Source organism: Maylandia zebra, linkage group LG3, assembly GCF_041146795.1.
Source record: "Maylandia zebra isolate NMK-2024a linkage group LG3, Mzebra_GT3a, whole genome shotgun sequence".
Lineage (NCBI taxonomy): Eukaryota > Metazoa > Chordata > Actinopteri > Cichliformes > Cichlidae > Maylandia > Maylandia zebra.
In genome coordinates, this window is record NC_135169.1 from 5,442,630 (window position 1) to 5,457,093 (window position 14,464).

The 14,464-nt window shown below is 41.6% G+C and overlaps 1 protein-coding gene across 1 annotated transcript; it reads left to right on the forward strand.

Annotated features, from left to right (window-relative positions):
• The first annotated feature begins 7,102 nt into the window (after positions 1 to 7,102).
• On the forward strand, positions 7,103 to 13,897 carry LOC143414511 (E3 ubiquitin-protein ligase TRIM39-like). Its single transcript, XM_076879050.1, has 3 exons — positions 7,103 to 7,494; positions 7,597 to 7,649; positions 11,770 to 13,897. The coding sequence occupies exons 2-3, from the start codon at positions 7,614 to 7,616 to the stop codon at positions 12,934 to 12,936; spliced, it is 1,203 nt and encodes a 400-aa protein (XP_076735165.1). The 5' UTR covers positions 7,103 to 7,494; positions 7,597 to 7,613; the 3' UTR covers positions 12,937 to 13,897.
• The last annotated feature ends 567 nt before the right edge of the window (positions 13,898 to 14,464 follow it).

A 14,464-nucleotide genomic window follows, 5' to 3' on the forward strand; every position in this document is an offset into this window, starting at 1 on the left:
TGTTTGTTTAGTTCCTATCGGATCACGTGGGGAAATTTGATCCAGCGACATCTGCCTTTTGTTTGTGCCATCGACACCACCGTCTGTAAGTTTTCATTTGTATTGAATTGTAGGATTGTATTTTATGTATATTTTGTGGAAATATTTGCTGTAGATGAATACATTAGTAGTTGTGTGCTAACGCTAATGGATGTGTATTGGAATCTAATTTTTTTGTGCTAATGATGCTAGGTTAATTTTAGCTATGTTATTTGTATTTCAGTTTTACTCCATGAGGAAATACTAATTAAAAGGAGTTGGATGGTACATCCTGACTTCGCACGTTATTTCAAGTGGAGTTAGGCTACTGCTGAATTGTGTAGCGTACACACACAAGAAGAGCAGGATACCCACAGCTACATCCACTACTCTCAGGCCTAGGCTACTCACTAGGGCTGGGTATCATCACTGCTTTCTATAATCCATTCGATTCCGGTTCTCAAAGTCCTGATTTGATTCAATTTAGCCTCAGACAGTCAGAAATATTATAATTCTGATCATTTATCAGTACTAATACACATGAGACTTCATCAGAATTGTGAAAATCACAGCAGATGCCTTTGTGTGAAAGTAACTGAGAATAAAACACAGAAAAACATGAAGGAGATCTTCCTGGTCTGGCTTTTTATAGCAGATAACCTTAAAAATATTCTGCAATTTTGCATAATTTTAAGAAGTTTAAATTTCTTCAGTATTGAACAGCAGAAATTAGGCTTTCTTGTCTGAGGTCATTTAAGTGAAAAAAGAAAAAGACAGCGCTGTAAACAACGGTAGACTGGTGGGTAATAAGTAACTACTTGTCTTTCACATTTTCAGTTACTACATCATTAGTTGCACTTCATCTTCATCTTACAAATAGGAAAAGAATTCTTCATGATCTTCATCGGTTTGTGGTACATCTGCATATGCTGTGAGTAATAAACTTATCATCTAGAGCGTATTTTGAGCCTTGACTTTCACTTAATTCAATGAAGTCCATATGAATGGTGTGAAATGGATGAGGTGGCGTGGGGAAATGTCCTCTTTTTGGCCTTAGATTTCCCTGTGAGTTGTGTTTTTGACAGATCATACATGTCCTCACAAATTCTTTTGCTGAAGTTTCAAAATTTAGAGTGTAAAAGTGTGTATTAATGATCTGTATCATCCCTGCCGATGACACATGGGTAACCCCATGTGTCACTAATGCTGCTGTTCTGTGTAGGGATTTGGGAAGTATTGGTTTTCCTTCACAAGTCATCAGATCATCTTTTAGTTGTGCTCCACACTTTAACCATTTCTTCTGTTCTGCGGTTGGTGCTGCTTTTTGTTCGTCTTTCGTTCGTCTTTAAGGACGTCAAGTGGTATTTGCATGGTCTTGATCTGCAAAGTTATTGCTTTTAATTATTTCTGATTTATCTTTCTGATGTGCAGCACATTTGCATAATGCTAACTGTTTTGGCAATATTATTACATCTAATAGTGTCTTCAGAAGACTTCCATGTTGTACTGGGTGTCCAGTGGATGTAATCACTCCTCTGTTCTGCCAAATTTTTGCAAAGTGGTGCACTGCTGAAAAAACATACTGGCTGTCAGTGTATATATTTATATTTTGGCCTGCGTGCAATTCACATGCACGTATGACTGCTTTGAGTTCTGCACTCTGAGCTGAGTGTGAGGATGTTAGTGGTTTTGCTTCTATCACTCTGTCTGCTGTAGTCACTGCATAGGCTACACAGTTTTGTCCTAGGCTATTCTTAGACACTGAGCCGTCTACAAAAATGTCACTAAAACCAGGTTGTGGTGTGCTGTGAATGTCAGCACGCGGCTTTGTCTCTTCATCTAATTTTTTCATACAGCAGTGTGGATCACCTTCTTCGGGTGAGGCCAAAAGTGTGCTCGGGTTCAAGAACTATATGTGTGGGTCAGTACTGTGTGGTGGTGTGATTGAGAGACTGTATCGCCTGCGGGAAGAAGCTCCTCCTCAGTCTTTCTGTGTTGGTCTTCAGGGAGCGGAATCGCTTTCCTGACCTCAACAGAGAGAACAGTCTGTTGTTGGGATGGCTGAGGTCCTTCACGATCTTCCTGGCCTTGGTTCAGCACCGCCTGCTGTAGATTGAGTGCAGGTCAGGGAGCTCGGAGCGGATGGTGCGCTCAGCTGACCGCACAACCCTCTGTAGAGCTCGTCTGTCTTGCATGGTGCTGTTCCTGAACCAGGTTAAGATGTTTCCCGTCAGGATGCTCTCTATGGTGCACGAGTAAAAGTTCCTGAGCACCTTGGAGGGCAGTTGGAAGTCTCTCAAGCGTCTGAGGTGTTAGAGACGCTGACGGGCCTTTTTCACCACGGTGTTGATGTGACAGGACCATGACAGGTCCTGTGTGATGTGAACTCCGAGGTATTTGATGCTGTCCACTCTCTCCACTGGGCACTCGTTGATGACGGGGGTCTGGTAGTTCCTCTCCTGCTTAGTGCTGAAGTCCACTATCAGCTCCTTTGTCTTACTGACGTTTAGAAAGAGGTTGTTCCTCTGGCACCAGTTCTCCAGATTCCTAATCTCCTTCAGGTAGGCCGTCTTGTTGTTATCAGAGATCAGGCCCAGCAGGGGGCTCAGAACACACCCCTGGGGGGCTCCAGTGCTGAGAGTGGCGGAGGCTGAGACATGTCCGCCCATCCTTACTGCCTGTGGTCTGCCAGTTAGGAAGTTGGAGATCCACTGACACATAGATGAGCTGAGTCCCAGATGCTCCAGTTTGGTGGTGAGTGTGGAGGGAATTATGGTGTTAAATGCAGAGCTGTAGTCTATGAAGAGCATTTTAACATAATTCCCCCTTCTAGTGTCCAAGTGAGTAAGTGATGTGTGGAGGAGATGAGAGATGGCATCGTCTGTGGAACGATTTGGACGGTAAGTGAACTGTAGTGGGTCCAGTGTGTCTGGTAGTGAAGAAATGATGAAGTCTCTGACCAGGTGTTCAAAGCACTTCATCACTACTGAGGTGAGGGCTACAGGGCGATAGTCATTGAGAGAAGCAGGGTGGGGTTTCTTCGGGACAGGAACAATGATGGACTCTTTGAAGCATGTTGGGATCACCGACTGAGATAAAGAGATGTTGAATATCTCAGTGAACACAGGAGCTAGCTGGTATGCGCAGTCTCTAAGGATACGACCTGGGATGCCGTCTGGTCCTGCTGCTTTCCTGGTGTTCACTCTCTTGAAGGCTCTCCTTACTTCATGCTCGGAGATGACGAGCATGTTTCCAGTGCTGGCAGTATCTTCCTGTCTGCAACCGTTAGCGCTGCTAGCACTAGCATCGTTGGAATCCTTAGCTGCAGCCTCGAAGCGAGCATAGAAAGTGTTCAGCTCGTCTGCCAGAGTCACGGCCGCGTTCATCATACCGGTTGTTGGTGCTTTATAGTCCGTTATTGTCCTTAGTCCTCCAACTCTGTTGGAGTTGTGACTCTAGTTTCCTCCCGTAGCGCTGCTTCGCCTCTTTCACCGCCCTCCGCACGTTATATGACGCGGCTTTGTACGGGTCCATGTCCACCGTCGTGAGTCCTGTGTTGTAGGCAGCGGTGCGGGATCTCAGAGCGTCGCGGATGGTTTTATACACCCACGGCTTCTGGTTGGGAAACGTTGTGATAGTCTTTGTCTCCACGGTATCATCCGCTAGTTTCCCAATGAATCCCACAACCGCTTCCGTAAACACGTTGACATCATCATCGGAGCTGTTTCTGAACATGTCCCAGTCTGCGTCATCGAGTGCGTCCTGTAATGCGGCCACCGATTGATCCGTCCAGCGCGCGACCTTCCTCTGAACCGGAACTTCCTGTTTCAGCCTTTGTTTGTATTTTGGCATGAGGAAGATGGCGGCGTGATCAGATTTGCCAAACGGAGGGCGAGATTGTGCCTTGTAGCCGTCCTTGACCGTAGTGTAGCAGATGTAAATTCCCGAGGTAGATAAAAAGGACAACACATGATGGACAGTAGTTCCAGATTTGGTGTGCAGGAGCGTGTGAGAGAAATAACGTTCGCACTGTTGCACCAATTGTTGTTCACCACCATCTATTGTATTTTATTCTATTGTATATAGCATCTTATTCTTATTATTGTTATCCTATTCCACTGTTGTTGTTGTTGTTGTTTTTTGTTTGTTTGTTCTATACATTTTGCTATCAGATATTATTACAGAAAAAAATTATATATAGATAAGTAAAACACCCCCCCCCCCCCAAAAAAAAAAACAAAAAACCAAACAAAACAAAAACAAAAACAAAAAACAGAAAAAAACAAGGGGAACAGACAGTGCTCCAAAAAAAACAGGTATAACACAGTGAGTCAATAGGTTGAAGTGCATTATTCCAGGCCTTCGGGCTGAAGTTTAGTCCAAGGGTGTCAAGTTAGTTAGAGAGGCATCTGACCTAACGGCTGCAACGATAAGCTGTGTCTTCTTCAGTTCCAGTCCATTTAATTTCCCATCTCATCTCCTGTACTTCGATTGAACAGTCCAGCACTCGCAGGGCCCCCAGGTTCTCTTTGACAGCTAAAACACTACTTCTCCCATACAGGTTAAATGGATATAGTCATTTCTGTTCACTATCGATCATCTCCTCACTTTCCAAAAATAACAAAAAATTTCCCCACATTTTTTTAAAGGAAGCATGTTTACCCTTTATCATAGACGTAAGTTTCTCCAAAGCGAGGGATTTTGACAGTGTCGACAACCAAGTTGTCAAGTGTGGTCTAGTAATGGATCTCCATGATTGGCTATGCTATATTTCGCCTGTAACAGGCAGAAGATTGTGGTTTTTTGGAGAACTTTGCTCAGCTGGATTTCAGCGGGGAAAATTCCTAGGATGCATAGTTTAGGACATAGATTCAGCTTGACACTTGTAATATGCGCAATTACATCTAAAACTTCTTTCCAAAACTTTTTGATTTCTGAGCATTCCCACAGGCAATGCATCAGTGTGCCTTTTTCCACACATTTAACACATATGTCCGGAGTTTTGGGGTCAAATTTGTTTAATAATGTTGGGGTTATATGTGTTCTCATTAGCCATTTATACTGGATTAGTTTAAATTGGGTGTTTATAGATTGTGTTTGGGCTTTCAAGCTGTTTTTTTGCCATTCCTCTCTAGTTATTCTACACTCTAAGTCTTGACACCATGTGAGTCTTTCTTTTTCTGAGGATGTTTGAGAGCCATCTCTGAGGTTGCTGTAAAAACGGGATATTAAACCCTTCTTCAGCTGATGGTTTATTGCTATGTCCTCTAATGAGTTTAGAGTGGGCAATGTTAGGGATTTTTGAGTTTTTGAAATGAAGCTTCTGATTTGAAGAAATTTGAAGAAATGTTTAGTTGGAATGCCAAATTTCTGTGTCAAGCCATTAAAACATAGTAGGGTGTCCTTGTCAAATAGGTCTGCAACTTTGCACAGGCCTCTGACGGCCCACATTTTAAAACCCAGATCTTTCAAACCGGGTTTAAAGGCCCTATTGCCCCAGATAGGTGAGAATTGGGATAGTGCTGGCGTTTCATTTTTAAACTTGAGTGCATCGAACCAGACACGGATGGTATTTTTAACAAAGAGGTTCGATGTATCTTTCATCAGATCTTTATACTTTGTGGAGTACAGGTAAGTGCTGAGCGGTAAGGGGGTAGTGCTTGTCCTTTCTAAATTTACCCAGGGTAAGGTTGTCGTTGAAAACCACCAAGAGGCCGCAGAAAGCTGGGCAGCCCAGTAGTACCATATGAGGTTTGGAACACACAGACCTCCCCTGTCATACGGGAGATATAGTAGTGAAAGGCGCAGTCTGGCTCGTCTATTATTCCAAATGAATTTAATGAATATTGTTTTTGCCTTTGTGAAGAAGTCATCTGGAGGGCTGAGAGGAATGACTTGGAAGAGATATAGAAATTTTGGGAGAACGTTCATCTTGAGAATATTTACACGTCCAATCAGAGAGATTGGCAGCATAGACCATCTATTGATTAAGTCAACAACAGAGTTGATTGTAGGAGAGTAATTTGCATGTACCACATTGTTAATTTTTGGAGTGATTTTTATACCTAGATAGGTAAGACTGTCTCTGGCAACTTGAAACATCGTTTGAATAGGTGGTTTAATTCTTTCAGAATGTTTAAAGAAGAGGATGGCCGACTTGGATTCATTAATTTTTTAACCGGAGATATTGCCAAAGGAGTTAATTGTCTTGAGTAGCTGGGGAATTGAACTCTTTAATTTGGACAGCATTAAGATAATGTTGTCTGCGAATAATCCAATTTTGGACTCAATATTATTTGTTCTAATGCCAGAGATATTTTGATTGCTCCTTATCGCAATAGCCAATGGTTCAATTGCTAGGACAAAGAGAAGAGACGAAAGGGGGCAGCCTTGGCGTGTACCTCTACCTAGATAGAATGGTCTAGATATGATGTTGTTAGTTCTAACTGAGGCTATAGGTTTATTATATAATATTTTGACCCTTGTGTTTACTTCTGAAACATCAGTCACTTCTACTGTTACAATTGAAAGTATGCATTGTATATTAAAGTATGCCCAGAATGCCTACATGTTTTGTTCTTCCCATTCAATCAAACAAGGATTGGTCATGACTTGTGTGTATAGTATTTGTATTCTGCTGTAAGTAGTATTTTATTCACTTCTACTGTTACAACTGAAACTATGTATTGTATGTCAAAGCATGCTCAGAATGCCTACATGTGTTTTTGTTCGACCCATTCAATCAAGCAAGCATTGACCATCATGACTTCTGGGTGTGTTTGGTTCAGCAAACCACATCAGTTTCAATCAAAACTAATTTTTCTATATGTCTGAGCCTGACATTAGAAACCCCCTCAGATATATTTCACCTAGATGATATCAAACTTAGTTTTTTTTGTATGTTTTATTTGTTCCTAACCTCAAGGTACTTTATATTTTAAGGTAGACCCTACAGTAATACATCAAGAGATATATGTACAGATATATAAATATAGATGTATGTATGTATGTATAAATAATGCATACAGTACAATACTACTACACCCTTGAAAACGGTGAATAACAGCTTGAGATAGAAAAAGAGTCCACCTTTGTGTGTTAATGTGCGGCAATCCTACTAGAGCAAACTCCACATTGTAGCTGCTGCAGAATAAACACTACACCACACAATGGCATGCTATTTTTGAGCTTTCTACAAGTTTGCATGTTCTAACTTGTCTTACAGCAGATGTTAGTTAAACGTCTAAGCTCTGGAATTAAGCACACCCACATTGTGGGTGAAGCAACAGCACCTGTGAGAGACAGTCGAGTGAAAATCCACCCTGTTGTTGTTCCACAGTAAAGAGAGATGCACAGACGATCAGACTGAGTTCAGACAAAACTAGCAGCTTCCTCTGAGTGAGTCCAGCTACAGGAGAGAAAAGTGGAAAACTCCAACACTGCTGCTTCAAGCTGCTGACGCTCCACACACTGAATGTGAGTTTGAAATTAAAACACGACTCAAAGGACGTTTCAGTGAAGGTAGTAGAGTAGGGAGGGGAGCCAGGACTGACTGTACTGCCTCTCTCCTGTTTTCAGCTTCACTCACAGACTCAATGGCTTCCAGATCAGAGGAGGATCTCTTCTGTCAGGTATGTCAGGAGGTCTTCAGTATTCCCATTGTTGTTTCATGTAATGAAAGATGTTCAGAGAAATGAGTACTGTTAATAAATAAGTGATTCAGAAGAGAATATTCTCTCTGGACCAGGGGTAGGCATATTTTAGTATGAATTTGTAAAAAAGGAAGCAAGACATTCAAAAAACTGTTTTACTGAGTATAAAGTAGACTAAATTGGATTTATATGGATATCGGCAGATATCCAAATGTATAATCTTGTATTGTATCGGACATCAAAAAAGGTTAAAGGGATGTTTGGCTCAGACTTTTTGTCAGCCTGGCTACAGTGCTGAAGAAAAACCTAGGGTTGTTCTTATTTTCTTCAATCAGTGATGAGTAATAAGATGTTCTAGCTTTACTTTACTTTCTTATAAAGTAGCAATGTATTTCTCCAGATGTCTAATGTGATGAAGTCTACTCCCCACTGCTGTGTAATCAGTTATTATAAATTTAACTGTTATCAGGAAATGATCAGATAGGAGAGGGTTTTCAAGAAACACTGTTAAATATTCAGTTTCTATGCCATATGTGAAAACAAGATCTAGGGTGTGATTAAAGTGGTGGGTGCGTTCTTTTATATTTTGAGAGAAGCCAATTGAGTCTAATAACAGACTAAATGCCATGTTGAGGCTCCATGGATGTTAAAGTCCATTCTTCCATCCATTTTCTTCCGCTTTATCCAGGGCTGGGTCGCGGGGGCAGCAGCCTAATCAGAGAGGCCCAGACCTCCCTCTCCCCAGCCACCTCCTCTAGCTTGTCCGGGCAACACAAGGCGTTCCCAGGCCAGCAGAGAGATATAATCTCTCCAGCATGTTTTGGGTCTGCCCCGGGGCATTCTCCCGGTGGGACATACCCGGAACACCTCATCCAGGAGGCATCTTTGTCAGATGCCCGAACCACCTTAGCTGGCTCCTTTCAATCTGGAGGAGCAGGGGCTCTGCTCTGAGCCCTTCCATGGCTGAACTTCTCACCCTGTCTCTAAGGGAGAGGCCAGCCACCCTTTGGAGGAAGCTCATTTTCACCGCTTGTATCCGCAATCTCGTTCTTTTGGTCACTACCCACAGCTTGTGACCATTGGTGAGGGTAGGGACGTAGATTGACCGGTAAATTCACCACGACGGTCCGGTACAACATGCGCACACTGCGGCCACTGCACCAATCCGTCTGTCGATCTCCAGCTCCCGTCTCCCATCACTCGTAAACAAGACCCCGAGATACTTGAACTCCTCCACTTGGGGCAGGAAGTTGTCCCTAACCCGAAATGGGCATTCCACCCTTTTCCGGCTGAGAACCATGGCCTCAGATTTGGGGTTGCTGATCCTCATTCCCACTGCTTCACACTCAGCTGCAAACCGTTCCAAAGCGAGCTGGAGGCCATCACCCGATGGAGCCAACAGCTGGGGAATTGAGCTCTTTAATTTGGACAGCATTAAGATAATGTTGTCCGCGTATAATCCAATTTTGGACTCAATATTATTTGTTCTAATGCCAGAGATATTTTGATTGCTCCTTATCGCAATAGCCAATGGTTCAATTGTTAGGACAAAGAGAAGAGACGAAAGGGGGCAGCCTTGGCGTGTACCTCTACCTAGATAGAATGGTCTAGATATGATGTTGTTAGTTCTAACTGAGGCTATAGGTTTATTATATAATATTTTGACCCTTGTGTTTACTTCTGAAACATCAGTCACTTCTACTGTTACAATTGAAAGTATGCATTGTATATTAAAGTATGCCCAGAATGCCTACATGTTTTGTTCTTCCCATTCAATCAAGCAAGGATTGGTCATGACCACCGGATGTCGCGTTAAACAACAGCAGCACGTTTGATCAACTGTTGTTAGAATTTATTTAATATTAATTTCTAGTATCAGCTGATGTTTGCTGGAGCCACAGCTGTAAAGCTGCTGGTCATGATATGGTTTGGTTATCCGGTGAGAGGGAAACATGAAGATGAAACCAGGAGATGTCCTTACTGAATCATCAGAGCTGAACAAGTGACGGAGAAACAGGTTTACCTTTTAGGTGACATGAATGAGTTGAAGGGAAGTTATGAACTGTTTCTGAGAGACAAATAACACCAGGATCCTTTTCTATGTAGCTGACAGCTGGTAACTGTGCAGGGGCGGGTCTAGCAAAGTGTTGCCAGGGGGCCAGATGGGGCATTAACAGGGAAAAGGGGGCACAAAGAAATACTTTCTTATTCTCTTTTAATAAATAATTATCTGAGTCTTACAACAAATGATTGATTGATACATATATACCACCAAGACAGTGTACATCACTGTCACAACAGTGTTTGTTTTCATTCAAAGGCTTTATGATTTTTGCTATATTGGTGGGCCGGTCTCTAGTCAAAATGCCCGGGCTGATTTTTTGTCCCAGTCCAGCCCTGTATGCAGCTCATCTGCAGTCTGGTGTTACCTACATCTTCCTATTCGGAAGGCAGAATTTCTTAGTTCTGAGTACAATCAAAAGCACCACGTCTGCAGTTTTTGTGTTGGATGTAAAAAGCGCACATGACGCTGTAACGTAGGCTAGAATCATGGCGGCGGTCAACGACGGTCCAGGCGTGGGATTTCTCTCGTGGAAAATGCATATTATTTTTTCCTTTGGTAGGTGGCACAGTGCACTTGTGGCAAGTAAGCAAGCTAGAAGACTGGCACTCTTGCTGGGTATCCATTTAGCAACACATTAACAAGAGAAGTCTGAGTAAAACCAAAGTTACTTTCCCTAGTAACTAGTTACTTTGAAAGTAACAAGTAACTTGAAGTAACTGAGTTACTTTTGATGGAGGTAACTAGTAATGTAACTAAGTTACTAATTTAAAGTAACTTACCCAACACTGACTACCACACACCAAATCAGGTCGTTGGTACTTGCTGGCTTGTGTGGCCTCAAAATAACAAAAGCTCAACACTGCGCCCAGCATCCTGGAGCAGTTCTGTTGTCTTTTGTACGTGTTTTGAGTTTTTATGTGCTTCGGAGTTTGTACGTGTTTTTACGTGTTTTGGAGTTTGTACGTGTTTGTACGTGTTTTGGAGTTTGTACATGCTTCAGAGTTCGTACGTGATTTGAAGTTTGTATGTGCTTTGTCTCTAGGGGCCACCGTAAATATACTTTTATTTATTCACTCCACATAAAATGTAATAAATAAATCATATAATACAAAAATCAACTATTCACATTTCAACTTTTAACTATTTAAATTTTCAGCTTTTTCCTCTTACAAATTTAAAGTGAAAACAACACAAAACACTGCAAACCACTATTTTTACTATACCTTTCTAATGTGACGTTGTTGCCCCTGGCTTTTTCTCTCTCTCTCTCCTTCTGGTTCCTGTGCTACTGAGTGTAACTACCGCCCCTCCCCCCTCTGCCCAGCGTAAAGTACAAGGCTCACGTGCAGAGTGAAGCAGAAAACCTACCTAGAAATTAACTAGATGAGCTAAACTAGAACACAAATGAATACAAAAGACACATAAAAACTCAAACACTGGGTCACACGACCCATTATCATGACAATTGTGCTGCAATAGGTGTATGCTGCTGGGGCATTCTCATGATGTTGTGAGTCTCTCATCTTTGAGGTGTATAAACACCTCACACTGTGTAAATACACCTTTCTTCCTTTATATATTTCTCTGCACTGAATTATGATTATTCATCTCTGGCTCTCTTCCACAGCATGTCTTTTGTCCTGTTTATGAGGGTTCATATAATTGTTTTTATCTGTATTATATGGTTTAAATTACAATATAAAGTGCCCTGTGACAACTTCTGTTGTGATTTGGTGCTATATGAATAAAATTGAATTGGACCCTTCCCGGTTTCTTCCTGGTTTTGCTGATGTTTTTTTTTCTATTAAAAGGGAGTTTTCCCATCCCAATGTTGCACATGAGCACTTGCACATAAGGGGTCATATGACTGTTGGATTTTTCTCTGTTGTTTTATTGCAGGGTCTACCTTGTAATATATGGTAGACACTGCAATGTGTTTGAATGTAACAATTCAATAAACAATTAAAAGAAATTCTACAAAAAATGTGCACAAAGTTAAGAACTTACATTACTATGTGTTCCTCATTCTTCCAGGACAGAGATCAGAGAGCTTCAGAGGCTCTCTGCAGTCTGCACTCTGAGAAACTCAAACTCTTCTGTCTGAACCATCAGCAGACACTGTGTCACATCTGCTGCGCCTCAGAAAAACACACCAATCACAGATTCAGACCCATCGATGAACCTGCACGACAATACAAGAAGGAACTTCAGGAAACTCTGGAGCCCTTAAAGGAGAAGTTACAGGTTTATGAAGAAGCTAAAATGAAGTTTGATCAAACAGCAGAACACATTAAGGTCCAGGCCCGACACACAGAGAGGCAGATTAAGGAGCAGTTTAAGAAGCTTCATCAGTTTCTTGCAGAGGAAGAGGAGGACAGGCTGGCTGCACTAAGGGAGGAAGAGGAGCAGAAGAGTGGGATGATGAAGGAGAAGATGGAGGCTCTGAGCAGAGAGATAGCAGCTCTTTCAGACACAGTCAGAGCCACAGAGGAGGAGCTGAGAGCTGAAGATATCACATTCTTGCACAACTACAAGGCTGCAGTGGAAATAGTCCAGCGCTGTCCCCTGCTGGATGATCCACAGCTGCCCTCAGGAGCTCTGATAGACCAGGCCAAACACCTGGGCAACCTGACCTTCAACATCTGGAAGAACATGAAATACATGGTCTCCTACACTCCTCTCATTCTGGACCCAAACACTGTTCATCCAAACCTCATCCTGTCTGAAGATCTGACCAGTGTGAGAGGAGGAGAGAGGCAGCAGCTTCCTGATAATCCAGAGAGGATTCATTTGTTCTACTCTGTCCTGGGCTCTGAGGGCTTTAACTCAGGGACTCACAGCTGGGATGTTGAAGTTGGAGACAGTACAGGGTGGGAACTGGGTGTGTTAGCAAAGTCTGTGGAGAAGAAGAAAGAGTTATGTGCTGGATTATGGAAGATAAAATCATGTGAAGATAAATACTACGCACACTCACCATCAGCTCCTCTCACTGCTCTCGTAGTACAAAAGAAGCTCCAGAGGATCAGAGTGAATCTGAACTGGAACAGTGGAAAATTGTCGTTCTCTGGTCCTGATATTAACAAACACATTCACACCTTCAGAGACACTTTTACTGAGAAGATGTTTCCATACATTCGCACTCGTGAAGAAGTGAAGGTGTTGCCATTGACGGTGTCAGTGTCAGTGGAGCAGGTGAAATGAGGATGATTACATTTCTAATGTTGTTTCCTCTTATTAAGTTGTATTTGTACTCTCACTGACAAATTGTAATAATATAATCGTGATTAATTGTAATTAATTGCACAGCTTTGGAGCGGGATTGCTTTTAAGATCCAATTAAAATCAATGCACTCAGAAAGATTCTCTGGAGAAGATTAGAATTCTTGAAACAGAGTTTATTCACTGCATCATATGAACAGCAAGAACATACATACAGCAGAAAGCGAACAAAGCAAAACCAACTGGGGTGTACAGCCTTTAGCAAAAGCAGCAAAGGAACACAGAGACAGACAGGAACCCTTTGCTTTGGCTTATCATAATAGGTCAAGACACGGTCAAACATCGCACATAAATACTAACTAATAAATCTTACAACAGGCAGTCAGCATAATCTTTTATTATACATATATTATGGTGATCCTCATATATAAAATATCCCAGTGTGGGTTTATAGTGTTTTTGTGTATGATTGTATAGCATTAAAATTATCCTTAAGGTGATTTTATCGTGATGTGTTCAGTATCTCTGTTATAATGTTACTGTTTTGGTTGTGGTGCATGAAAGAGACTGAGTGAGTATTGAGGGATGGAGAGCAAGTTATTCAGGAGAACTTTCAGTGGCATTAACGGCCCTGTTACTGTACCACCTAAATAAACAATGGTGAAGAAGAGTCTATGAGTAAGTTACAGTATATATGTTCAATGCAGATAAATATGTAGTGTATATAGTTATATAGGTATACATATTATCCAATAATCCCCCATGCCTGAACAGAAAACCAATAAGAATAATTCATTTTTGTTAATTATTCAGATTAATTTGTTTTACCATCTGAAAAAGGGACATTTTGGTTTTGTAAATGTAAATATTCAGTTTTCTTCTGTTGCGCTTTTTAAAAACATGTAAGGATTACGATATATAGATAAAAAGTGTTTTTTCTTATAATTGTTGTATATATTTCATTTCACAAATTTTTAAATAAAAAAAACCTTATATATTATAAACAGAAAGACTTTCTTTTGTTGTTGGTCCGATGTGGTTCTGTAACCATTACGATTGCTGTCTGAAGGCACCCACTGGATTTGCTTTACCAAGTGGATTATTATGGTCTTGCCATATTGACACACAGCATTAGGATCAGCTGTTGAGAAAAAAAATAAGAGAAAACAAGCAAAAGAAAACAACATAATTACAATAGTCTAGCTAAGTGTAAATAGCAGTAAATACTAAATATTAAATGTTATTGTGCATCACAGAAGATCGACAGCACACAATGTGCCTTGAGGTAGCATCCATGAAAGGTGTAGTTTGTGTCTGTGAACACCCGTTTGTACACCTGTGTGCACACCTGTGTACAATTCAATAAACAAGTATAGCAGCAGCCACCGGGAGTGAGCCAGTGGCTGCTGCTATACTTGAACGCTCACCACCAAGAACCACCAACACACCGACGTCTCACGGCATCACCGGGAGTGTGGTGTGGGGAGATAGGCATCCATACTTTGGACTT

Coding starts and splice junctions, on each gene's coding strand:
- LOC143414511 (XM_076879050.1), top strand. CDS start 7,614: ATGGCTTCCAGATCAGAGGAGGATCTCTTCTGTCAG. Junction 7,650..11,769: donor AGGAGGATCTCTTCTGTCAG/GTATGTCAGGAG, acceptor TCATTCTTCCAG/GACAGAGATCAGAGAGCTTC.